Source organism: Eriocheir sinensis, chromosome 26 (genome assembly GCF_024679095.1).
Source record: "Eriocheir sinensis breed Jianghai 21 chromosome 26, ASM2467909v1, whole genome shotgun sequence".
Classification (NCBI taxonomy): Eukaryota; Metazoa; Arthropoda; class Malacostraca; order Decapoda; family Varunidae; genus Eriocheir; species Eriocheir sinensis.
In genome coordinates this window covers 7,517,288-7,544,546 of record NC_066534.1, presented here as the reverse complement: position 1 = coordinate 7,544,546, position 27,259 = coordinate 7,517,288, and the positions used below count along the sequence as shown (strand labels likewise).

Here is a 27,259-nt window from a genome sequence, read left to right as displayed (position 1 = left end):
ATAATAATAATAATAATAATAATTGTTATTATTATTATTATTATTATTATTATTATTATTATTATTATTATTATTATTATTATTATTATCTATAACATTAATACGCTAATCCACCAATCAACTCGACACAAACTTCCAAACACTTATCCCCTATTCTTCGACAACACTCAGCTGTCACCATCTTCAACACTAAACATCCTCGGTCTATCCTTAACTCAAAATCTTAACTGAAACTTCATCTCCACACTAAATCAGCTTCCTCGAGGTTGGCGTTCTGTATTGTTCTCCGCCAGTTCTTCCCCACAGTTGCTATCCATATACATGGGCCTTGTCCGCCTCGTATGGAGTATGCATCTCACGTGTGGGGGCTCCACCACAGCTCTCCTGGACAGAGTGGAGTGTGGGCTCTTCGTCTCATCAGCTCACCTCCCTTTCTGATAGTCTTCTACCTCTTAAATACCGCCGCCATTTTGCCTTTTTTCTCTCTTCTATCGATATTTTCATGCTGCCTACTCTTCTGAACTTGCTAACCGTATGCCCCACCGTCCTGCGGACCCGCCGCACTCGACTTTCTACTACAGCTCATCCTTCACTGTCCAAATCCTTTACGCACGAGTTAACCAGCATCTTCACTCTTTCATCCTCACACTGGTAAACTCTGGAACAATCTTCTTCATCTGGTATTTCCTGCCTATGACTTGAATTCTTTCAAGAGGAAGGTATCAGGACACTTTCCTCCTGTAATTGACCCCTCTTTCAGCCACCTCTTCGTATTCTTTACAGGAGCAGCAAGTAGCGGCTTTTTTATCATTGTTTTTTTTTCTTTGTGCCCTTTGTGCTGTCTCCTCTGCTGTAAAAAAAGAAAATGCTAAGGCTGAGGGTTTGTAAGTGAAATTTGAGGCACTTAAACCCATCGTAGGAACACCAAATTTTGACCTATTGCCGCGGATTTGGCTGAAGTTTATTCAGTTTGTTTGTTGTTGACATAACCCCTATTTACCGTGAAAACTTTAATTATTTTCCAATTTCGGGTGAGAGGACTTTTGCTGAGGGGAAGTATTGTAGAGGGCTTTACTACAAACCCAATCACGACGCGGAGCAGAATCCGTGCAATTCCGTGCAATTTGCACGAATGCCCGCTAGTTATCATTATTATAAAAATGCATAAATGAATGTTTATCTACTAGTTCAATTTACCATATGTTTTAAAGCTAAAAAGAAAAAAAAAAAAAAAAAAAAAAAAAGATACTCACCCAGAACAGGTATCACACCACATACACTGCTCGCCTCCACCACCTCTTCCCGCAAGCTGTTCCATGTGTTAAGACTTCTATGTGGAATTAAACTTTTTCAAGTCACTCAAGCAGGTTCCTTTATTAAGTTTCTTTCCATGTCCTCTCAGCCCCTGCGTTCTCGCAGTAGAGAATAGATCATCTCTATTCACCTCATCAAACTTATTTACCATCTTATACATCGTGATAAGATCTCTCTCCCTTCTTTGTTCCAGTGTCGTCAATTCCATCTCCTTCAATCTGTATTCATACATTATATTTTAGAGTTTTGGGAACATTTTATTTGCAATTCTCTGCATCCTTCCAGCTTGATGTCCTTCTTGATGTCCTTTTTGCGAGGCGACCACAGCTGCAGCATATTCAAGTTTTGGTCTTATCAATGTTGTTATTATTTTCTTCATCATTTCTTTGTCCATAAAATGGAATGATACCTCATAATTTGCATCATCCTGTAGGTTTCCTCCAAACAGCTTGTTTATGTGCTTTTCTGGGGATAGTGTGTCTTGCATCGTTACTCCCAAATCTTTTCTTCTAGTACCACTTAGTTTTCTTCTCCCATCCTTTATGTTTTCCTTGGTCTTTTTTTTTCCCATTTCCATAACATGGCATTTGTTTGCATTAAATTTCATCTCCATAACTGGCTCCATCTATACACTCTGTCCAGGTCCTTTTGCAGCTCCTCAATCTTCCCTCCGTCCTCACTTTTCTTATTGACTTTGCATCATCCGCAAAAGGCTCATATAACTTTTAATACTTTTGCATATCCATAGCTGGACGTTATCGCGATAAGTTATCGCGATACTTTTATCGCTGATAACAAAATCGGGTTATCGGCCATCCGCTACTTATTTAAATATATATATATCGCTATCTTCGTTACTTTTGTAAACCAAACTAGGATAATAGCCACTTTTTTTCTGCCTCAGAAAAAACGTTGTCTCCCTATCGCGCATGCGTAGTCCGGTGTTGTATGAAAAATTTGGGTATGAAATTTCATCGGTGAAGAAATTTCACACTTAGATCATCAACATTTAGACACTAGATTTTTTTTTTTTTTTACCCAAAAATCATTATATCAAAGAGAAAATCATTTAGCTTTGCCCCAAAATGATTATTCACTTCGTTCAAATTTAGCTTCCTCCTCTCTCCTGTGTGTGTGTGTACGTGTGTGTGCACGCATGTATAGGAGATAGAATTCCTCTTTCATCCTTTTTTTCCCTTCCTTCTACACTCACCTACAAGGCCAAGGAGAGGAAGTATAACTGCATTATTGTGCTTCAGTATAAAATCCATGTGGATAACAAGGGTCCACATTTGTATATTATTGATTAGGGAGTTAAAATATGCAAAGATGTAGCATAAAAGATGGAAATCGGGTTCTGGAACCATACTCCATCCAATGAACCCTTGTTATAATTCGTTTCACATAACAAATTTTCAGATGGCAAACAGTTTCTCAGGAGGGTAACCCATTCATAAAGAGAGGTTTTTTATGAGGTTTGTCTGTCATTTATTTTGCTGAGCATTATATGACTTTAATTGTTGAGGTGCCACTGTATTCATTATGTATTTCTCTCTCAATATATAAGTAAAGAAATAAATTAATGTATTCCAGGAAAACAAATTACATCTAATAACCTCCAATTAAACATTGGTGGATGTAAGGACACTCCAGTTACTAAAATACATACTTTTAATCTCTCTTTCATATCCTCTTATACCACTAACAGTATATACAGGTTGTACACAGTTTACAGTGTATATTTACACATTCAACAATCTTCTGATCGACAACACACTACAACCATTAACTCTCTAAAGAAAGAACTTATTCTCCTTGGTATGGTGCATACATAAATTTTTAATTGAACCCTATATATATATTTTTTTTAAATAATAAATTAAAGTTTTGTGTATTGAAAATTAAACTGGAATATTTCTGAAAGCCCTTTGACTGCTGCTTGTATGAGCTCGATGCTTCATACATGCAAACACTCTTATGCCCTATTATTGGACTGAGGTAACTAAGCATATCAAGCAGTTTTGAGTTGCTGGTCTTTTCTGTCAATGTAATGATTACAGATGATTGCTAAAGCTTGAAATTGTTGTAACTCATGGAGACCATAACTAATTTCAATACCACTGAGGTACTTTCACCATGTCATCATAATGGGTAAATGAAGAGAAAAAGTTTTGAGCTGGAAGTCCCTTTCCTGGGAATATTAAAATTCTACATAACAAAAGAAACAGATAGCTAAACACTTTAATTACAGTTATTGTAATTATTCATTTTCCTGTTTCTTTCTTGAAGGCCACCTTGCATATACAGGAAAAGGCAAACTGTATAAAAATATACCATATGACAATACCATTAATATACAATACAACCATTAATGTGAACACTGGTAAAATAGAAATTGGTGTTTGACCTGACCAAATCATACCAAAAATAATATGTGAATTCTATTGACCTAGTGCTGGCTGGCTGACTTTATATACAATAGCACAAGGTCAGTTATGGATGAGTGTTAAAACTTTGTTCTGGAATCTCCTACATACTGAGATGTTAAGAGACATACAGGCAGCAGTATAAGGTAAGACCATCAGAATGTGGACACTCATTCCTCAACCCTTTGACACACATCTGAGCATAGGGCAACATTTGATAATTAGCATCAAATGCAAAATTTAGCAATTCAAAGTATGTGACAATACAAATGCCATTCTGAGAGATTTGGTGCCTAGTATACATATTCCTACACTTCCCCAAGAAACAAGTTCACAGTGGACAAAATTTAAAGTCAAGATAACAATCACCTGGTGTCAGTTCCAGTGAGTTTGACTCTGAGGCAACAATGTTTCTGTTATGCTTACATCTTATTCAAATACCAGTCTTAACTTGCCATGATGTCCTCTAATATCCATCAATCTGTCTACAGCTTTGGTGCCCTGTTCCTCTGGGAACTCCCCATATGGAAATGCCCTCTGTGGAATGTATGAAACCTTGCCTATTTGTGACACTAAAAAGCAAAAAAAAATTTACCTTGGCCTCAGTGGTAACATTTCCCCAGAAAGAACCTGGTGCCAGTAGCAGATACAGAAAGATAATATTATGTTATTTAGCTGTATATACCATTCTATTTTGCCAGTAAATTATATGACAATGAAGTACCTGTGATGGTAGCTTCCTCCACCTAACATGTACATTGCTGAACACAATACCCATAACATGTGCAGGCACCAGACTTAACCTCCAACAGATCTTTATGGATTTCATTAGTCCTCATTCTAATAGCAAGGCCTTTTGATAAATTTGGCACCAATTTTAACTACAGTAGTAAGTGTGGAATGGGTATAAGAATTAGTAACAACCCCACTTGCATCCATCCAAATCAAGAGTACTTTATTAGTGCAGGAACCGACTGTCACCTCTCACTGCAAACTGTTTCAGGCTTACTTTCCAGAATTGTATTAATGACACGGGTTATAATTGTAAACCTTGGGTGTCTCAGTTAATGGCACATTTGGGGCTTATCCTGGCTGGTCAGCTAGTTGTGGATGGCAAATGTGGCAATTATGTTCAATTTGCCATTCATAACATACTTTCACTGCTGGAATACACCATAAAGGTACATTGAAAAATAGGTGAAGCTTGATTGTAAGATCAAAAGAAAAGTATAAGCACCCTGCAATGTTTATATATAATTACGTGAATCTGCTGAGATGCTCCATCAAGTTCTTGAGCAAAGTTTCATCATTCAGGGCTCATACTTATGAAGCTAACACTCCATGTTAGGCTCATCTAAGGTGACCTTCCGCAGTGGATAATAAAAAATAAATAAATAAATAAAATCGATAAAATTGTAAAAATTCACGTCTTCAGACACGCCGGCTAGCTTGTGGCAAAATATTATGAAGAAATAACCAAAATGACAGAGTTAAGGGTGAATCCCCCACCCATCCACCCTCTTCCGCCATCACTTACGCCACTATAACACACTTGCTCATGCATGACGGGCTGGGGCCGACTACCATTATGGCCCTCAAGAAAGTCTCCATTGGTGCTATAGACATAAATAAATAAATAAAATATAATAAAAAAAAAAAAGCTATTTTCATACACAGGTGCATACATCATCATGTTTCATGAGAAAATAGCCTAAAAGAATATTTGCATGGCATCTTGAGGCAAACTATATCTTGTTCACTTGAGCTAGATTCCTGGTGCCTAGGCAGTTGGAAAGGTTGCAGCTGATTGGCTGCACCGCTTTCTCGCTAACATTCATGTCGACCACATCTTGCATGCTCTAGTCAGTCTAGTGGGACATGTTTGTTTATTATATGCCATAGCTCACCCATACAAGATAGCCAGTTTTGGTTGACACCAGTAGACTCAGCAGTGACTGTATAATCAAGATGTATTGTAAAAACTTGACAAAACAAAAAGAAAATGGTATTATGATTAGTTGAACTGTGAAGATGTTAAAAAAATATTTATAACATGTTATAGTTTTAATTATGATCGCTGTTTTCAACAGTTGTTCATTGACTGCAGAAATATATTATTACGTTACATATGAAAATCTCTCGTGAACACAATAATGTAATCAGAATGAAGATAAAGCTCCACATATTGAAAACAGTTATTTATAGTAACATGTCACTGGCCGCAACTATCACGGGCATGTATACATGCAGGCAGAGTGAAGTGGCTTTTTTTTCAGCAGCTTAGGTCATTAGATGAGAGAGGAATTTTGAGTTGAGTTTTGTTTAAATTTTATTTTTTCCTATTATGTATCGACTTATAGATAGATTTGAAAGTAAGCGTATATTACTTCTCCATAAGCATACATTTCACATGAATATAATCAGGATCATACGTTAATAATTAAAGATGTGGCGCTCCTTAACCCCTTCATATCGGATTTCAAATGTTGTACATGCGTACAACATAACTGAAGTTTGATTGAGGAACTGATGTTGTACATGCGCATCATCATAAGTTGAGGGTGTATGGAGCCTTACAAAACTCGGCTGGCATGTATAGGCAAGCCCTCATATTGGCCTGCGGCATCCATGCAATGACTTCATGCCATCCCATGGCACTCTAAAGAGGTACCAATAAATGCCAACTACATCCATTTGTTTATTTGGGGTATTTTAACTTTTTATGTTTCTATATACATACCTTTGTCTGTATCATATAGAATATACTATGTTGGAAGTAAAAACTGCTATTGGCACTCAAGCTGCCATGCAGCCTTGAGCAGCGGCCTTGCCAGCCCTCTCACTGCCTCTCAGTACTGGCACACTCGTGACATTGCCTGAGGCTATGTCCCTATGGTGTCTCCTGCCTGTGATTCAGACAATGGTGTAGGAACGAGTTTGAGGGCTCGGATAATGACGGTACACAGATATTACTGTTAGCGATAGTGATGAGGAGTACTTGCCGGAAAATGATCCTGATGTGAGCAGCAGCAGGGGAGAGGGGTTGATGAGTGAGACATGGCTGCCAAAGCAGGCCAGCACCTCCATTACAGCTTGCAGGTGCTGCTCACAGAGTTCAGAATTTTCGAGTTGCACAGATAGAAAAATCCGTTCGCTGGAGGGCTGCCACGAGCGGGGCTATCCCAGTGACGAAGGGTTGCAATCAAAATGGCCACAGATCATCCTAAATCCTGTGGTGTTTCTCCCATGACATCATAGCGAGCCCGAGATTCGCTGCCTCAGATAAAGTTAGTGAGGTGAATAAGGCCTGGTCTTCGCTCAGACTCGCCCTGCAGATGACAACACGGCTGGAGCAGCGCAGTGGCTGTGCATTGCCCAGGGTCTTTTGTCATGATAGGTCAGGCGATATCTCATTTCTCCTTCAAACCTCCAAAAAAAAAAACATGAGAAAGAATGTAAAAACAGCTAGGGAAGTCAGCAGGAACATTTATGGGGCAGAACCAATATGCTTTAGGTTCTTTACATATAAACAGCAAATTTCATATTTTCCTTGGTGAACCACAGGGTACACGCAGTTTTCCAATAACTGCAGCCCCATGTGTCTTCCTTCTAAGGTTTTGAGAATATCAATTGTTATAACTTGCAAATGAGTCAAAACTTATTGTAGCCCTCATCAAACAACTTTATAATGGATGTGGTGATTTTCTCCTCAATATTTCCACCACTGTCAGGTATTCTCACTCATAAATTTTAATATTAGAAAACCGATCTCTTGAGGTAACTCGCCTTTGCTGGCAACTCTACTTTCTCCCGCTTCGGTGAATGACAGATCAACACGCGAGACTTCATCCCGCTAGGATAAAGACATGTTGGTTATGATGCGACTTAAGTCAAAAACACAATTTCTTTATCAGTATGGGCCCATCTTTAACTAACAATGTCTTGGATGTCTTTCCAACAAATTAGTGAAGAGCATAATATTGTATGTCATGTTCAGGCCTTATTCCCCACTACCACGATAGTCCACAATTCAAATTTAATGCTCTGTAACTCCTAAAGTTTCAGCAGCTAGTAAACATCTAGGATTACTCAGCACTCAAATTCATCACATTTGAAAGATTAAGTTTCTTTGCCCAAAATTTGATGTTGCATCCAAAAGGGTTACAAAGTTGAAGGCCACACTAGTGCCATATAGTGCAGTGATACACCCCTATTAATTCTAAATATGAGTTCAGAATTTTAGAGTGCAAACATCATCATTCATAGTAAATCACCAAAAACAATTTCAGATGCCACAACAACTTATTACAGTACATTCAAGAACCTTCAATCTGACAGTCAAAGAAAATTTCATACACTGTGGAAGTTGTGATAAATAAAACTATGACAACTATAACCATCACCAGCAAGACTAATATTCAAAAGTAGCTGAACACCGACCTAACACAGGCTAAGCTTTTTCTAGGAAACAATTTTCAACAGTACTGAACATTTTAATTTGACTTCCATTAGAATAAAGTATGGCACCAGCCCTGCAAGTATCACTTTTCTTTTTTCTTCTTGTTTACGCAGGTACAAGCCCAAGCATAAAATATCTACGCACCTCTTTGAGCATACTTACGTAATTTCTTTATTCTGAATGTAAACTGAAAAGCTTGGCAACTTCATTTAAGTCATCATAACTTTTGCCATCCTTGATAATCTGCAAATAGATTAGAATTTAGATATTAAAATAACATTCCTTACAATGTAAAATTGTTTATGCTTCCAAACTGCCACCTTTCAATCCCTATCTAGGCTATTCTATAACCTACATTTATCTCAGACCAATTTATTGCTTCATGCACAGGCATGAGGCAATTATAGGGTAAATAATTAAGAATACTGTATTTGAAGGCCTATAAGATGCAACCCCAATTTCAGCAGGTATTTGAAAAGATATATGTAATAAACGGCTTGAACCACGGTGAAAAGTCAGGTGAAGATTTTTCACCCGATATTCGTAACCCTTCCCACTATCAGGTCATCATTAAAGTTTCACATGAATTCAGATCCTTATCAGATCTCAATACTTTACATTAAATTTTAAAACCCTTAATATTGCTGGGACCTATCAGAATTTATAGACTTCAGGGCACTGCTTTGGGATGTAAACAAACATGGCAGAAACACCAACCTTATCTCATTTCTTTATCATTATTCTACATCATGCCTAGTTGTAACATTCTAGATGAAGTACATTCTAAACATAAGAAAGTGTGAAATCTCAAACTTGAATGTGCTTCAGTGTTTGTTGAACACGATGTAAAGTAAGAATGTTAAAGATAAAAGATAAGCGCAAAATGGAGAAACAGGCATTTGTAAATATCCAATAATAACCTATCTTCTTAATATCTCATTAATATTATCCATATGTTGTTTGTGTTGTCAATCAAAGTTAAACAGTTTCATGAAAAAGGTCTGTGTTATCTTCAATGATCCCTGTCTACTAAGGAAACGAGTTGTCTTGGCGTGGTGTTGTCAGGTTTGGTGTAATAGCCAGCCGCCCACTAGTTTGTTTAGTACAAGCATTAAGTCACTATATTTTCTTCCTGAGAGGTGTCATTTATATGAAGTAGTGGTATGTACTACTGTTATACACTGTTACTTTTAGAAAACAGTTGCCGTTGTTGCTGTAAAAAGCCGATTGCCACCTTGTTTACATTTACAGAGGTTTGTAATTTAAGTGCCATTGCTACACTAAAACTTCAATAGCCAGTGACCCAAAGCTGAACCTTGTTCTATAAGATTTTCAGGTGATTATCAGGACATTTTTTGGAAAATAGTGCCTTATAAGCCATCAAATACAGTACTTCTTGCAAACTTCAAATTAAGATTACAGTAATCTGAGTCAGTGTCATGAAACCTGGCATAAAAATATAAGCTAGGTAGTTATTGGAATTGGTATCATTGCAGGCAGCACGATATTCTCATGCACTCATTGGTCCATTCTCAACTTGTTCCAACATGTAGTAAGTTGACTTTTGTGGGGTCAGTGGGATTCTTAAATCTCATCAAATCGGTAAACGCATAACGCACAGTCCCCACGCACACTAATGTTCAAGGTTACACTTTGCATTTTCTTAAACGCTCAGATTTGTCGGTGATTTGGTAACACTACGCGGCATGAGAAAATTTAATCGCGTCAATGTCCTTGTTGTTTGGTCCATCTCAACGCTCTGACGATCAAAACACCGACTGCACCTGATACCCCGCGCCGCTGTGTTCAAGTCAACAATGGAGGAAAGTGCTTTATATTCATCCCAAAATGAAGTTGCTCTATTTCGAGTTTGTAGAGACAATTTGAAAGTAGTACTTGACAGAAGAATGGATTTATGTAATGATAAAACAGAAAAAGGAGGCTTGGGAAACTATAGCATCACATACTCTACAATGCCACTGCAGTTCCCTCACTGAGGCCGCGGGCCTCACAGGGAGCTTTAGAAAGCTAGCTGAGAGCAAGAGCGCAAAAGGGAGTTTGTAGACCACACGAAAAGCAAGGCAAGGCGAGGGTTGTCATGGCAACGAGGCCTACAACCGCCGCAAACCAGTATATAGCTGCACTCCACCAATTCTGACCCACTCCCTGCCTGTGCGTTGGAGCAAACGAGGATGATGCGGAACATGTTTTATAAATAGTTCCGCGGCTTCACTTATTTGGATGTTTTATGAAAAATCTGTGTACATCATCGTGTTCAGGAGGCTTTTTCTCTATAAGATGGAATTGTTTATTTTAGTACTCATTTCACAGCCACTGCAAATGGTAGCTATATGTAAAATGTGTTATAAACATTACGGAATGATTATTCAACTTCAACTCATCACTATTTATTTAGTTTTAACCTCAAGAGAATAATTTTCTTTTGTAAGGTCTCATATTGTTGTACTCTGTCTAGTCTTATCGGCGGAGCATAGATGATTATATTTATAGTATCACGCTGGGATCCGCGGGGGGGTCCAGGAGGGCTTATGCTCACTGGAGGGCAAGCTACATCGCATCTCTTCTTGCTTGTTTGATGAATATGAGGGTACTGCTTTTACTTCAACTTGCTCTTAACACTTCGGGAGAGTAGCAGAAGTGTTCTGAACGTCATAGTATCCTCAAAGACGTTGTGAACATGCAAATCGGACAAATAACACGCCCACAATATTTGTGGGAGAAGGGGTGACGGACCCAACAAAGTCTCTCGACAATTTGGTGCTTTTGATCGGGTACCACGGTCCCAGAGGTGGTATATAAGAATACACCCTTCGTGACTCGTCGGAACTGCTGTGGTAGCCACGGGCACGATGGTTATTTAAGAATATCATTGTCGATGTGGGGTCTGTGGTTGGCGAGAAGTTTGATTTCAAGAATACGGGCCCTGTATTTCTCTCAACTAGGACTCTCATCAATTTTTAGGAAAAGATGGCAGGACTTCATATCAAATAAACAGGTCTGAGAGTAAAGTTTTCCTCTCAAAGGAAAAATTTCCTCTCAACTTAGTTCCTCTCTCTCTGAAGCTCACTCACAGAATCAGGAATTTACTTGTAAGTTAGCTTTAATCCAGTAGTCATGGGGATCATGTTTCTTTAAAGCGCCCCTCTAAGCTTTCAGAAAATGAGAAAAATCATCACCACGCTAAAACCATTTCATAATATATATCAACACATTTGTGATCAGTTTATGCATCATCTTTTTGAGTGTGGGGTTTATATCACGGCAAAAATTTGGCCTGTCTACATTGGTACATGTGTAAAGCCATTAAATTTAGCTACCACATCGCCACCGGGTTAAACTCACATCGGAGGTAAAGTGCTCTGGAGGGTATTTTAGTGGCATAAAGTAAACTTTTTGACAAATATAAACAGTACTAATAGTGGGAATGGCAGCAGATTGGAGGGGCATCTATGGAGAGGAATTTTGTACCGGCGTGATGTCCTTGAATAATTAGAGACTCATAGCTGGTGAAATGGTTTAGGACTAGATAGAGAGGACATAAGGAGGACAGTTGGAGTGCAATATGATAACATGGGTGGCAGTGCCTCGGCAGGGTCAGTGGCTCACAGCCTGGGACAATGTGGTCTAGTTAACTCCAATCAGTGCCAGAGGGTGCAATGACGCCTGCCAACCTCCTGTGCTGCGTCAGGCAATTTATTTATTTTCTATTTATTTATTTTTTTTTTGGGGGAGCTATAGAAACAATAAATATGTGCATTTTGTGTACTTAAGTTGACATTTTCCTATGACAGAATGGCTGTCAGCAGTTATGAAATCTTTTGTTTATAAAATTATTCCATTTACAGACTTAAAACACTATTGAGGACACTCATATTCAAATAGCACGCCAAGAACATGGTTCCTAAATGACGGGCTTCAGGTCAACTGACTCTGTCCAGGCACCGTGTGGTTTGGGTCAAGGGAAGGGAATGAAGGGAGGTGGGCTTACTTAGAACAAAGGCAGGCCTACAAGTCAAGCAGAAGCTTGGGAGCAAGTTGGCTATGATTGTTTCCCGCGCTGGAATTTTTTAAGCTGCTGTCCTGTTGGTTTACATTCTAGTCATATGGACAAGAAAGAGCGCTTCCTGGTGGATCATAGGGGGAGATGGAAAACAGTCTCAAGAAAGTTGGGGGTAATTCTTGATCGCCAGATGACATGCATGCATTAATAATTTCCACTCAAGATCGGGTTGCCCATATCCACAACGTAGAAACAAACCAGTCGCTTCCTGTATTTACATCTTTTCTTCTTCTTTGACCTGTAATGCTTTGTATCACTATTTGCAGGTACCGTTTGCAAAAGTAAGGCTGTTGTGGCTTGTGCTGCTGTCACTCAAATTATGAACTTGTTGCTACAGTTTGCAAAAAAGGGGGTGCCGTTGTACCAGTTGCTGTCACCAAATTATGAACTTGTTGTTGCTAAATATTGGAAGGAAGAAGCCGTTGTGGTAATTATTTGCCAGGCTAATGACCATGACGGAAGATGGAAGGATGTGGAGTCATCAAGATATAGGGGGCCATCGCTGCTTGGCCCCCCTTGGTTCAGTTTTTTTTTTTTTTATCCTGTTAAAATTATGGCGATTTTTTTTTTTTTATTGATATTGATTATTGCCCTCCAAGTCTTCAACATCAGTAATGTGCCCTTCAGAGCCCCCCTTCACATTAAACTCATATTTAGGTTGATAGATTCTATTTATAATAGCTAAATTATTAAATACAGTAACAGAATAGATCCCCATAGAGCCCCTAACAACCTTCCTCGCTCGCCTCGCATTACTTCCATGTTTTTCATCATAAGAAAACCAGCTTCCATAAAACAGTGTTCTCTATTATATTACTACATTAGTTAATCTGGTTTAAACTGATAGGAAGAAAATAATAATAGACTGGAGAAATGTGTTTTCCTGGATCTAAAATGAGTGAAGAGAAGAGTTGAAGAGGTGGGATCCGCGACAGTTTGTTGATCGCTGACTTTTTGCGAAAGCTCTAGTTTCTAGGAATAAGGCCTGGGAGGAGCACGAGCCAATCAGAATTCAGAGATTACCAGATTTTCAAGTGTTCCTATTGCCGGTCGGTTTCAGGAGCGGTCACCGGAGGAGCTAAGCCAGTGTTGCCACGCTGTGAGGGTAAATCCCTTACGGTAGGGGATTTCAGGGCTTTGTAGAGTAGGGGTACCCCAGAAAATCGCCTTTTTCAGAGGGGGAACGAGGGAAAAATTCAGAGACAGACAGACAGACAGACGGCTGACCATTGACGTCTGTAAAGACATTGGAATCAATTATCAAAACTTCTGAAAGCTTTCCTCAACCTTTGATGTGACATCGTCTTGGTTAAACATTATTCTTGTGCAAGGTCAAGATACTTTGCCAAATACTCAGAAAATGAAAGAAATGATGTTCTCGCAGATTAGACCCAAACATCCTTCTTGAAAGTCCAGTGGCAGTATCGTGAATGTAAGTATAATTTAATAACTTTGTTCATTATATTGTACACACACACACAAGATGGAATATATATATATATATATATATATATATATATATATATATATATATATATATATATATATATATATATATATATATAATTTCTACCATGTAGTTAAATATTGAAACGTCTCTCTCTATATATATATATATATATATATATATATATATATATATATATATATATATATATATATATATATGTGGGTGAAATACGAGTGATAGCCTTGTGTTGTGTATACCATCATATCATGTAATAACCAGTGATCATTGGGCAGACAGACAGTGATCAAACCCGTCATTGTTCAAAACTGTAATTCTTATTTTACCCGGTATGTATAGGTATCGTAAGTTTTTTTAAATTGGTTTACCATTAATATATATTAATTGTGCAATATACCCATTGAAAAATCCTAGATTTATTTATGGGATGACTGTTCTCCATGGATCTATATCGCCACTGACAGGAGTATTTACCCAAACCAACAGCTTCGCTCCTGTTTGGCCCGTACAGGCAACACACTTATTGCTTCTTTGCTCCAGTGGTTAAGAAAATGCCCAGTCAAGCACCGCCTTGGCAACTTTGCACACTTGCAGAGTAACTTTCCCTAGCAGAGAGAGAGAGAGAGAGAGAGAGAGAGAGAGAGAGAGAGAGAGAGAGAGAGAGAGAGAGAGAGAGAGAGAGAGAGAGAGAGAGAGAGAGAGAGAGAGAGAGAGAGAGAGAGAGAGAGAGAGAGAGAGAGAGAGAGAGAGAGAGAGAGAGAGAGAGAGAGAGAGAGAGAGAGAGAGAGAGAGAGAGAGAGAGAGAGTGTGTGTGTGTGTGTGTGTGTGTGTGTGTGTCTCAGACTCACGCGGGTGTGTGAGAAATGAGGGACACCATGAGCAACTGGCTAGTATTGGTACGGTGCAGGCAGTCTGGTACGGTGCCGTGCATCAGATAGCTGGTACTGTTAGTACCGATACTGGTACCAGTACCTGCCCACCCCTATTGTTGAGTAACGTGGCAGCGTGGGTACTGTATTGTTGTTCAAGTGGCGCGCAGGAAGAACTGAGCTTAGCTGTGTGGCCGCGGCGCCGTGTGAGTCCAGTTGCGTGAGACATCCGGTGGCCACTCCATAAAATATCGCATATAAGTGGAAAACACGTGTAAATTAAACATTTATTTGGATTTTGGACCCCGCATTATTTCAAAAACGCGTAAACCAAACTCACGTAAATTGAGAGTTACCTGTACTTTTGTGCTCTAGTGTGCGATCTTTGTGTTTTCAGCACTATATTATATATATATATATATATATATATATATATATATATATATATATATATATATATATATATATATATATATATAAATATATATATATATATATATAAAAGTTTGTGGATGTATGTATTTATGTATGTAGGCATGCACATATATATTTCTATGACTTGCACTTCATCTATTAATTGAACATCAACCTTTTTTAATTGAACGTCAACCTTTTTTTATTTGAATGTCAACCTTTTTTTATTTGAAATTCAACTTTTTTTTATTTGAGGGTGAAAAGGTGTAGTTAATATTAAGTTCAAGGAAGTGACGGTCGAGCTTGTTTTTAAAGGAGTCAATCGTGATACAGGTAACTCTCAATTTACGCGAGTATTGCGTCCGTGAAGAGGTCGCGTAAATCAAAAACAATGTAAATCAACCAAGAGGTAGATTTCTGTCGAAAAATAAATACCGTATTTTGCGGCGTATAACGCGCACCGGCATATAACAAGCACCGACGTATAACGCGCACCCCAAACTTTAAGACAACAATTTTGAAAAAAAAGGTTCTTAAAATCCTCAGAAATATGTACGGGTTAAAGAACATTGACAATGTACAGTTTCCCGAAATTTATATATATATATATATATATATATTTTTTTTTTACGTTGTTGCCTATTGCGCCGGTAGGCATCTTCCCAGTGGGGCCTGATGGTCGGCCCAAGGCTTCTTCCAGGTGGGGCCTGATGGTCAGCCCAGCCCGTTCTGGCGCAGGCGAGTGTTTATAGTGGCGCCATCTTGCATTGGCTCATGCTGCCCCCCGGAACTCGTACTTGATTCGCTTGGACGGCTTCCTCTAGAGTCCGGGTTGATGGGTGGTCTTCAGGACAGCATGTGAGTAGTTTTAAGCCACTCGGCGGTGACCGAAAAATCCGAGTGGTAGCGTGAGGATTCGAACCCGCGTCGTCAATCACGCGGCGAATGTGGGTCCAGTACGCTATCACTTTGGCCACCGCCTACCCTGCTTGAATTGACAAGTGTCCTTGAGTAAAGCAACAAAAATGGCGGCCGGGCTGGTGTTGTGAGAAATACATCCCCGTAAACATACTGATGATGCACAGCTTCTGAGACCATAATAAGCATATTATTCTCACCATCACTCGTAGGTTATGACAGACAACTAGGCAAGACAATTCACACGGTTCTGGTGACACGCGGCATGCAGCTGTTTGTTGTTTGGGTGTGGTTGTGTGGTTTTCAAACAATGCAAATGGCGGCCGGGCTGGTGTTGCGAGAAATATATCCTCGTACATACTGATTATGTACAGCTTCTGAGACCATAATAAGCATATTATTCTCACAGTCACTCGTAGGTTATGACAGACAACTAGGCAAGACACAATTCACGCGGTTCTGGTGACACGCGGCATGCAGCTGTTTGTTGTGGGTGTGGTTGTGTGGTTTGTAAACAATGCAAATGGCGGCCGGGCGTGAAATAACTCCTCGTACAAGACTCATGATGTACAGTTTCTGATATCATATTTACCCCATTATTCTCACTAATATTAATAATTAATAATGAACACATGGATATTTTTTTCCAATATGATTCTTTTATGTAGCTTGTACTGCTCCTTTGTCATACATTCGTAAGCCACCTGTGACATCAAGATCAAGATCATACAAATGGCGCCCGACGGGAAAACGGGATAACAGCAAGGCATGGGTGATGCTCCACCGATTTAATTTTTGTATAGTAGTTATTTGATCGCCCTGTATTCTATGGTAACATATTATAAGACAGCTACGGACTATGAAGGATCATTAACAATAATAAAGGTATGTTTGCAGTTGTTATTGGATAAGACGAAACACAGACCCTTAAAAACACTCCAAAGAAGAAAAAATCATTAAAAATTTGTGCATTCGGCGTATAACGCGCAGGGCTAAACTTTCAGGCATTTTTTATGTGAAAAGGTGCGCGTTACATATTCAGTGGAGAGAGAGAGAGAGAGAATATCCATTTCACCGAGATATCCAATCAGGCACTCAGTCTCAGCCTCACTCGTCTGAGAAAGAAATGAGGGACAGTGCATGAACGCCTGGCTAGTATCGGTATCGGTACCGCACCGTATAGCTGGTACCGTTACCTGCCCACCCCTATCGTTAAGTAGCGTGGCAGCGTGGGTACTGTATTATTGTTCAAGTGGCGCGCGGGAAGAACTGAGCTCAGCTGTGTGGCCACTGCGCCGTGTGAGTCCAGTTGCGTGAGACATATGGTGGAAACTCCATAAAATATCGCGTATAAGTGGAAAAAACGTGTAAATTAAACATTTATTTGGATTTTGGACCCCGCGTTATTTAAAAAACACGTAAAACAAACTCGCGTAAATCGAGAGTTACCTGTACACTGGACCACTGAAGGTGAGAGCTTATTCCATTCTCGCACTACAACGTTGGTGAAGAAAAATTTGGTGCAGTCTGAATTTACTTGTCTACATTTGAGTTTTATACCACTGTTCCTCGTTCGCAAAGTGTCATCGATCATAAACAATTTTGATCTGTCTACATTCGTGAAACCATTAAGTATTTTGAAACATTCGATCAGTTTTCCTCGGAGAAGACGTTTCGAGAGAGAGAGAGAGAATGATTAAATGTATATTAAATAATACTAGAATTACATGATCTCTATTAAATATTTCCATTAAGTAAAACTTAATAATTATGTACATTACCTTTCTTGCAATTGGCATACGGTTGAAGACATTCCAGAGGACGATGCCCACCACAATGTTGTCTCTGAGGTAAAAGATTATTCCCTTGCCATAGTCTTCCCCCTTTAATGGAGCATGAGGAGCACTGGAGTGGACCAGAGAACTAGTATCTGCAGTCTGAAAACAGTGTTTTGGTTGTTGCTTTTATATATAAAAGGAGGCAGCTTCAAGGGGGGAAAAAAAAGCATGCAAACCATTGTTCCCACAAACAGAAGACATCCTCCCACTGAATTACTGAATACCATTTGTTAACTTCATTTATCAGAACAGTAGCTAATCACTCCTAGAGATGAAAAAGGGGAAAATATAGTTATGATCAGAACAGGCTAAATTTAACAAGTTAATTCAGAATATTTTAAGTTATTGAAAAACACAAAAAATAGAGTCTGGTACAACTAATTAAAACAAAATAAACTTAATTGCTGATGGAATGAAAAAATATGGTCTGTTATATCTCGGCAAAAGCTGTAAAGCCCCTCACACACATTCACAGTCAAGGTCCCAATCCTCCCCGATCACTTATGATCAGCAAATCGTGACCAGACTGCTCGCAAAATTGGCAATAAGCACAGTTGGTGGTTTGACCGGCGTCACACCTGCAGTTTTCTGCCTGTGTACTGCAGGCAGACTGGCTGCGTATCTCCGGTAAACTGTAGACTATGTACAATTTTTTTATATCTTCAACTGGCGATTGATCTATGACAAGTGGAAGTCAGCCTGCAATAAGCCTTCTGTGTACCATAGGCAGATATTTGGCAGACCTGCATAAAGCCTGTGGTTCATCAGCGATCAAACATGGTCGTCGCTTCATGTGGTGGGTAGGGTATATATATTTAATGCCACTTCAGGTGTTTTTGATCATTCCTGTTCTTGCTTTCCTCAGTTCTTATGGATGTGAGATTGAACTCCTTGGATTGGATGTGGACAGAGACCAAATTTTTTTGTTTCTTGTATACTACTGGAAAACAGACCACTGAAAAGAATACATAAAACAAGTTGGGCAATGTGGATGAAAACATGGATGCAGAGAAGAGGTCATCAGTAAGTTCGATACCCTTATGAATTTGTGGCTGAGGACCCAGCAGGCTTCAAAAACCTAATGTGCATGGACAGGGACATGTTCCATGGAACAGAGTGGCACCACGTATTGTCAAGAAGGTCACCTTTTGGTGTGAATCTATCTCAAACGCTATTCAGCTTGCCATCACCCTGAGGTTCCTTGCTACAGATGACCATTACCTCAGTCTCCAGTACACATTTAGCATTGCAAACAACACAATCAACAAGATAATTCCTGAAACATGAGGCAATCATCGAAGATTTTCAAGCAGTGGTACAGTGTCCCTCAACACCAGGAGGATGGAGACCAATAGCCAATCATTACTCCAACAGGTGGCAATTCCATCACTGCCTTGCTGCCCTAGATGGCAAACACATTGCCATCAGGTGCACCAGCCACCTAATCGCAGGCCACACCCTGGTAATCCCCAGGTCATACAGGTGTTGAAGCAGCTAACCTGTGATCTACCGCCAACCTGCTGCTGCCTGCCCACAGACCATATGTCAGTTTCCTAACGATCATGTACAGTCTGCCTGAGGTAAACCGCCAGTGATACGAACTGTCATTTCAGGTCAGGTCACATGTCTACCACTGGCTGACCTACAGTTGACCTGCAGCCTGCCGTTTGTGGCCAGCAGTCAACCCTACAGTGACTGGCTGGCATTTAAGGTGTATGAATTTCAACCAATAACCGGTAGTAGACCTCAGGCTTGCCTGTGGTTTGCCCCTGGTTGCCAGCGGTTGACTGGTGGCAATCGCAGGTGTACCGCCGGTCAGTCACAGTATTTTTTTTAAACTGCTGGTCAACCGAGAGCATCCCCGATATTTATTAACATCTTGAAGTTGACCAGCAGTGGTCGGCAGCATCTATGGTCATCAAAATTGACATGATGCATGGCAGTTTGCTGCCAACCATCCCTGATCTCACTGCCAATCAGGGAAAATTTCTGATGCCAGCAGATCAGGAATGATTGGGACTGTGACTGTGAATGTGTGCAAAAGGCTTAACAGGGTCAGCATCATAACTTTAAACATCCAGTAGTGGCTTTGGCACAAGATAAACATATAACAAAAGAACACAGACCACAAGTGATTCATGCAAATCTTCAATATCAAGACTTTTTGTACCCTTACTTTAAGGGGTTTCACTTATTTTGATCTCAACATACCTGTTCAGTTTCAGATCTCAAGCCCTCTCCAGTTGCCTCAACCACAGCCTTTGGCGTGTCCTTGGTGGTAGCCTTAGCAAAGACGCCCACAGTAGGTAAGGAGGAGTCAACAATGCCAATGGCTTCATAGCCAACTTCAGGTCCCAAGTCTGACCAGAACATAGACTGATGCCAATAGGGCTTACCTGTAAAAAAATTATCATTAGCACATTTTATAAAAGTAAAATAAAGCTGGGGGCATCGCTAAGCCAAGCATTTTGTTGCCACTCATCTCTGGAGGCATTCCAAAAGGTTGAATAACAAAGGGTTGAATGTACTTGGTTTCATGTCAAGGAGTGCTAGCAATAGAAGTGCTGAAGTAATCCTCAAGTTCTTATTAGCTTTAGTTAGAATTAATCTGGTCTGATCTTTTAAAAGAATAGACATTAATATGTTAGAATGTGCAGAGCAAGATGACAAAAAAGATTTAAGGGTTGAAAAACTTACTATATATACAGATGAGCTTCAACACTTAACCCTTTCGCACACCATGACGCGATTCACGTCAAAACAGAATCGTCTACATCTGAGCTTTGCCAAAAATAAAGTATCTTTCAGAATCGCGCCAAATTTTTTTATATGAAAGATCCAAGCTAGACCTATAAAATAAACAAATCGTCAACTCTCTCGTGCTGTTGGATTTGAAGTGATAATTGCTGGTGGCTTAGTTGCCTCTCAGCAGAATAAACAGCCTATGAGCACAGACCATTAAATCATGTCCGGAGCCTGGTGAGCCTGGCTAACAGTTGTCAGACAAAATTGGTGAAATTTATTCTTACTTCTGTTACTATTAGAAAATATGACTAAGAAATTGGGGTGTATCGATGTATTGGTATTGGTGGTATCGGCTGATTTTCTGCCGATGCTACCAATACTTGAAGGAGTTTTGTTCGTCGCATGCCACTCGTTGCAAATAATTTTGTTGAACAGAAATTGGATTTTCTAAATTTTTGAAAAAATATTAGAAAAGTGTAATTATCTAGTATCACGATACTACATAGTTTGGAATTTCCCACAATTTAATTTTCATAACTTTAAGCGATAAGATGCACATTACTTTGAATACAAATATATAATACTTAGAATATACTTCAGCCTTTGGTACTGCAGATACAGGTTTAGTAGCTTCGGCGTGGGATTGGTGGAGCCCCTCCACTTGCCTCATCAGTGTTGCCAGTACAATAATTATCGCACATATACGGAAATCCGACCATTTGTACAATCTACAATAACGCCTGTACGATAATACGATAATCCCGGAATTTTTACAATAATTCAATGGAGATGTAAAATAGTTTGATTATTCAATTTAAACATTTTTCTCTCTTAGCTGCTGAGCACGAAGTGTGTGGGTGACGCAAATACTGGTCAGATACACGTACCATTCACGTTCTGCTCCGTCTTCTGAGTTAGCCTTTCTACGTATCTGTCAGCCTGTCAGAATTTAGCCAGCGCCCTTTGGCTACGTTCAGTGAACGGATTTATTTTAACACTGACCAAACGAATTGTGCTTTTTGGAAGTTAAAGTATCATAACTATAGAAATTACAGTATTTGCCTTTCACAAACAACCATACTCCATGTATAATCAAATAAATAGTACCACTTTATATTACTATTTTTTTTCATTTGATTTTTTTTACCCATGTCTTTAAGGGATCTAAGTTTATTAATAACAAACTTGATAAAAATAAATTCATGACAATGGACATCTTTTTTTTCAGGCAAGTACTGATTACTTTTTCTTTCTTCTATGGTGGAACATCAAGTAGTGGGTCTTTTTTTTCTTAACATTTGATATTGCCCTTCAGCTGCTGGAATTGTTGTATAAAAAAAATCAGTGCACAGGTATCAGTATCGGTATCGGTCAAATATTGGGGTATCAGTATCGGTCAAAATTTTGGTATCAGTACATCCCTACTAAGAAATTATCAAGTGAAGAGATTTTGAGACCCATTTGTACGGAGCATGATAATGATTCTCATGAAAGTGATGGTGATGATGGAAAAAGTGAAAAAAAAACTCCAGCAGAGTGTTAGGGAGAGAGACTAAGTGGTAATTATTATGATTATTATTTTGTCTGGTGAAGTTCTTCCAGACAGAAAATAGGTGTGCTAATAAGTCATATTTGTTATTATTATCAAAACTCTATTCCAGCCAAAAACTGACTTCTATTTTGACCGCCTTGACCTGGCCGTTGCGTTTTGTTTGCTGCCCTTGAGCTGTTTCTTGTACTGAATAGAACAGAATAGATAGAAAAATAGTTTTCCTCCATTTCCTCAAGAACTACTGGTTTATGAAAATTCCAATGTAGCGTTGGAATCCTCATAAAAATCCCCTTTTATTGGCATCTAAATCATAAAAAGTCGACTCTGGACGTTTCGAGCTACGAGGTGGTGAACGTAAGCATTTCTTATTTATCTTTAATCAATGTTTTTTTCGGGGTCAGTAAACTTAGCTATTCATATGCATTTCTTGATATTTTTATCGGCATCGCAGACGCCGATCAATGGACTGTCCATCTTGTTGTTGTTCTCTTCAAGTTGTTTTCCTGGGTTACCCATGCATTGTAGACATTACATTGTATAATAACATTTGTCAGCCCCGATGAACCCTACAACATGGCATTATAAACAAAGTCCTTTTTTTTTTTTATATATATATATATATCTTGGCCTGTGGCGCTAGTAGGCCTTCATAGTAGGGCCTGATGGTCGGCCCCAGCCCGTTGTGGTGCAGGCAAACTGGAAAATTTTGTTTAGTCGCCGCAACATCTGTGGTCAGGATCAGGAGACGGGACACAACCCCCGATTAATACCTGGTACCCATTCACTGCTGGGTGGACAGGGGTGTAGGGTATCGGAAAAGCTGCCCAAATTTTTCCACTCTGACTGGGAATCGAACCTGGGCTCGCTCGGTTGTGAGCCAAGTGTGCCAACGACTGCACCACGTAGCCCCCGCGGCGCAGGCAAGTGTTTATAGAGATGCCATCTTTACTTTTTAGCAGTTTCATTTTAGACCCCTAGTTGCATAATATAAATTGTTGGGGGCATGTTGGATGGTCATGTGGCGCTGATCTAGCACAGTTTTTGTGCTATTAACCCCTTCAACACGTGGACGCATATACTGCGTCCTTGCGTGCCCCGTACCATATAATCTGACATGTTTATTTTGTTTTACTTCTACGTGGCAGTCTCTCTCTCTCTCTCTCTCTCTCTCCTACAGAAATATTTTCATTATTTTTGTTGGTGAAAGATCTAATGTGTTCTTTCATAATATTTTCTTGTACTTTCTCATAAAACTTTCTACATTCTGGACTGTTTCTGTGTCTTATTATTCAATCATTAACCAAAATAATTTTTCAATGTTCAATCTGACAGCATAATACATAAATCTTTATTGGTTGTATTAATTCTGTGAAAAGACAGTATTTTGAGCTACATTAAAAAAAAAATAATCTTCACTGACTGCAAAGTTCACCAAACTTTGAATGCGTTATTCTCCCTTTTTGAAAAACAGCAATTCATACCTTGTGGCTATAGGGTTTTCAAATAGTATTCCACTGAAGGTGAGTAAATTCAGATTCAACATAAACAACCCCAAGAATTTGTTTACTAATATGTTGGTAGAATGGATCAAGTTTGGCAGTCATGTGTTGGGTGCTAATAAGATAAAGACCTATATGAAAAGATTAGATAAATTCATGGATAGGGAGGATAGGTAGTGAAAGGAGTTCAATGGGGGTGGCGGTGGCCGAGTGGTTAGTGTACGAGCATGGTGAGCCAGAGGACCTAGCGTGGACTAGTTTCAAGTCACCACCGATATATACTGATTTTTCAAGTCATCTCCGAGTGGCGAAAGATTACCCACATATTGTCCGGATCTTCAATCAACGTTAACTTCAGCGACTTCTGTCAAGAGGAGCTCCGGGGGTAGCAGGGGCCAAGCAAGTGTCATACATCAAGGCAGCCACTATAAATAAAATTAGCCTGTGCCACTAACGGGCTGGGGCCGTCCAAATGGCGTATTGTTTCTGTGTTGTGGTTAGGATGCCTAGCAATGAATCTACAGGCCCAGGTTTGAATCCTGGCCATGGCAGTCTGTGTGCAGCTCACCCGGCTGTTTATCCTCCCTTTCGACATGGTTAATAAATGGATACCAGGAGAAACCCGTGGAAAGGTGAACTGTGGCAATCTGGATGTCACACTTGCCCTGTGTCCTGGGGTAATGGGTTCTTACCTAATAAGGGCCACTGCAACGGAGATGAGCACCAAGGCCATGCGTAGCTATAGTATATGCCCCCACTTAATTTATGTCAGCCTTCCAGCCACCTCTTCAAGACTCCTCATATTCTTATAATTATGATGAATGAAATTTTAGAAGAGGAAACCACACCAATCAAAAAGAAGTTTGGCCAGTGAAATATTGGAGGTTTAAAGGTTAAAAAATGTCAGTCAGCAGGGGTAACTAATGGGGCGTGGTCAAGACGATGGCTGTATAGAGAGAAATGGAATGAAAAGGGTAGATGCAAGAGCTGAAGAATGACAGGCTAAAGAGAAAAAGGTTCTAAGGAATAATATTTGAGTCATGATTTAACTTTACAAACCCACATCTCCAACAGTTATTAAGTGACAGTACTACTTCCATGATGCAGAGATGGTAGCATGGTTTTGTTCGTAAGTAATCTTTCCTCCTTTAATATATTCCAATTTTTTTGCTTCCTCCTGTAAGACTGAATTGCAATGATGATAATGAGGATACTGACAGCTGTAGTGGTGGATGATTCACATATAAGTCAAAATGAGTCAGTATACATATGTAGTTAAGATTATTCCCACTTACCAGCTCCAGTCATGTTCTCCCCAGCTAGTCTGCCTGAGACAATAGCATGATCGTGGTGCTCCACTCGTCGACGTCCCAACTTAATGTCATAGAAGCAAGCTGCATCACCAGCCTGGAAATAAATTTACTGAGTTTTTGTCTAACCTATTTTCTATGTAAATATGTGTGACTGTGTACATTTTATTGTTACCATGAAGTACTTTAGGTTTTCTGCTTTGTTGAATAAATGCAATTCATTTACAGTTCCTTGAACTCTACCTCTGTCTCATCATATCCTACTACATGTAACACTAACAGCCATGATCTCCAGACCATTCAAAATATGGCCCTTAGGCTATAAGGACACTGGCATGCAAGACACTCAGCAGTGGCAACAGATGAACCAGCCTACAGTGTCATCACGGATGTCATGGACGTAGCAGCCATCTGTGCTCTTTCACTAAGGTGATAGAAAAAGAAGCAGACAAAGAAATACTAGGTATGTCCAATAATTAGTCAGAGACTATTAAATCACTGACAACAGCCTCCCACACTTCAATCCACAATTTCTCCTTAACCCAGTAGCAGCGACGGGCCAAATTTGTGCCATGATTTAAACCCCCCAAAATAGATGATACATAATCTGATCACAAATGCTTTGTTATATATAATGAGATAGTTTGTGCGAGGGGTGATTTTTTCTCATTTTTCTCGCTTGGAGGGACCATTAAGAAATATGATCCCCGCTGCTACCGGGTTAACATTTGTCAATTGAAAATCATAGTGCTGGTCTTTTCTCCACCTGTGCAATTAAATGTTCACAGTCAAACATCATCTCAAAAGCCATATTTTGGTTTTACTTTCACAGCAGAAAAAAAGAGGATATCTGCTAACCCTTCCAGTCAGTCAAGTAATGAGCAAATTGTAGTGTTTGTGGCACCTCTCATTTGAAACATCTGCATCTATCGCTTGCCACAGTGGCATGACAGGGAAAGTGGACCCAGTGACCACTCGCACTCACACTTTTCAGTGGCTGCCATCAGAAAGTATCCTGTGTGTGGACTCCCATAGAAACATGTTTCATTCTGACCATTTTTTGTGACCACCACTTACCACTGAAAAGTGGCCCATGTGCAGGCAGCCTCAGAATCATCAAAGGCTTTACTCAAACCACACACACACACACACACACACACACACACACACACACACACACACAAAAAAAAAAAAAAAAAAATGCATTCCAAAACAAATGTATTGCCCATTAAATATCACATAAACATGATCAGAACAGTATTATTCCAAAGCCCTTCAAGATCACCCCATCCACATCACTAATCCCCTTCCCCATCATAACACTCACAAACATGGTCAACCATTTCCAAACCCATACCTAACACAAATCCAATAAAACACATACATACAGGTACTACAGAAAAAGCTATGGTAATCCAGGCTCCCAATTCATTACTTCATGATCTCCCCCCACCAACAAATCCCAGTGAGGCAGTTCGACAAGCAGGACAGAGCAGAATGTGCCTGGCTCCTTTCTAGACACCATTAATTTCTTTGAGCATACAGACACTAAATGAACCTTGCAGATTTCCTTATTTGTTTCTTCCCTTATTCTCCTCCTTCCCTTCCCAGGGAAAAATGGAAATCCCTTCCATTTACAGCCATTTTCCATTCACCCCCTAAGAGGGCACTGGCAGCTGGCAGGGCCAGTGCTGAGCTCATTCCTGGAGGGACATGACATCAGCTTGTCAAGAAACTGCAAGTACTACCATCATCGTTCAAGCAATAAACAGTACCTACCCTCCCCACTGGTTCTGATACAATAAGATAAAACATGAAGAAAACATAAAATAGAGGAGTAAGAGATGTGATGTACAAGGTCACTTTGTGAGAGCAGGGACTAAAATACCATAAGTAATGTATATAGCAGTCCTAGACCTAGTCTCAATAATCTAATGCTTAGTGTTGAGCAGTGTCCACTGCACAAAGCTATGGGACCATGACAAATTATACTGTAATACTTCTCATATGTAAACAGTGCTCAGAAGGGAAAGAACAATGCTCAGAAGGGAAAGACTCTGATGGTTTGGAAATGTAAAGAGAGTGCTGGGAGTTTTGGAGAGATTGGAGGTAGAAGGAAGGAGACCAGTTGGTAGACCTAGAAAAATGTGGAGGTGTATACAGGAAGACTTTGCATTGATGGGATTGGATGAGCATCGGGCAGAAGACAGAATAGAATGGAGGAGAGCCATAAAGCGTCCAACTGCTCAGGAAGAGTGAAAATGGACTTTAAACGAAATGATGATGATGGTTTCTCTTATGTAAACAGAGACTAATGTCAAGAACAACTGCTCATGAGCCTACAAAATTTTGTTTATATCACAATT

The 27,259-nt window shown here is 39.6% G+C and overlaps 1 protein-coding gene across 2 annotated transcripts in view; it reads right to left on the bottom strand.

Moving 5' to 3' along the window:
* Positions 1 to 8,359: 8,359 nt before the first annotated feature.
* LOC127003733 (apoptosis-inducing factor 1, mitochondrial-like) overlaps positions 8,360 to 27,259 on the bottom strand; it is a 43,794-nt gene continuing 24,894 nt past the window's right edge. For both annotated transcript variants that reach the window (XM_050870694.1, XM_050870693.1), the window contains exons 8-11: positions 24,879 to 24,990; positions 19,999 to 20,183; positions 17,731 to 17,886; positions 8,360 to 8,442 (exon numbers count right to left, since the gene is read on the bottom strand). In XM_050870694.1, coding sequence (XP_050726651.1) covers positions 8,371 to 8,442; positions 17,731 to 17,886; positions 19,999 to 20,183; positions 24,879 to 24,990 — 525 coding nt within the window. In that variant the 3' untranslated portion in view covers positions 8,360 to 8,370. The remainder of the gene's footprint in view (positions 8,443 to 17,730; positions 17,887 to 19,998; positions 20,184 to 24,878; positions 24,991 to 27,259) is intronic.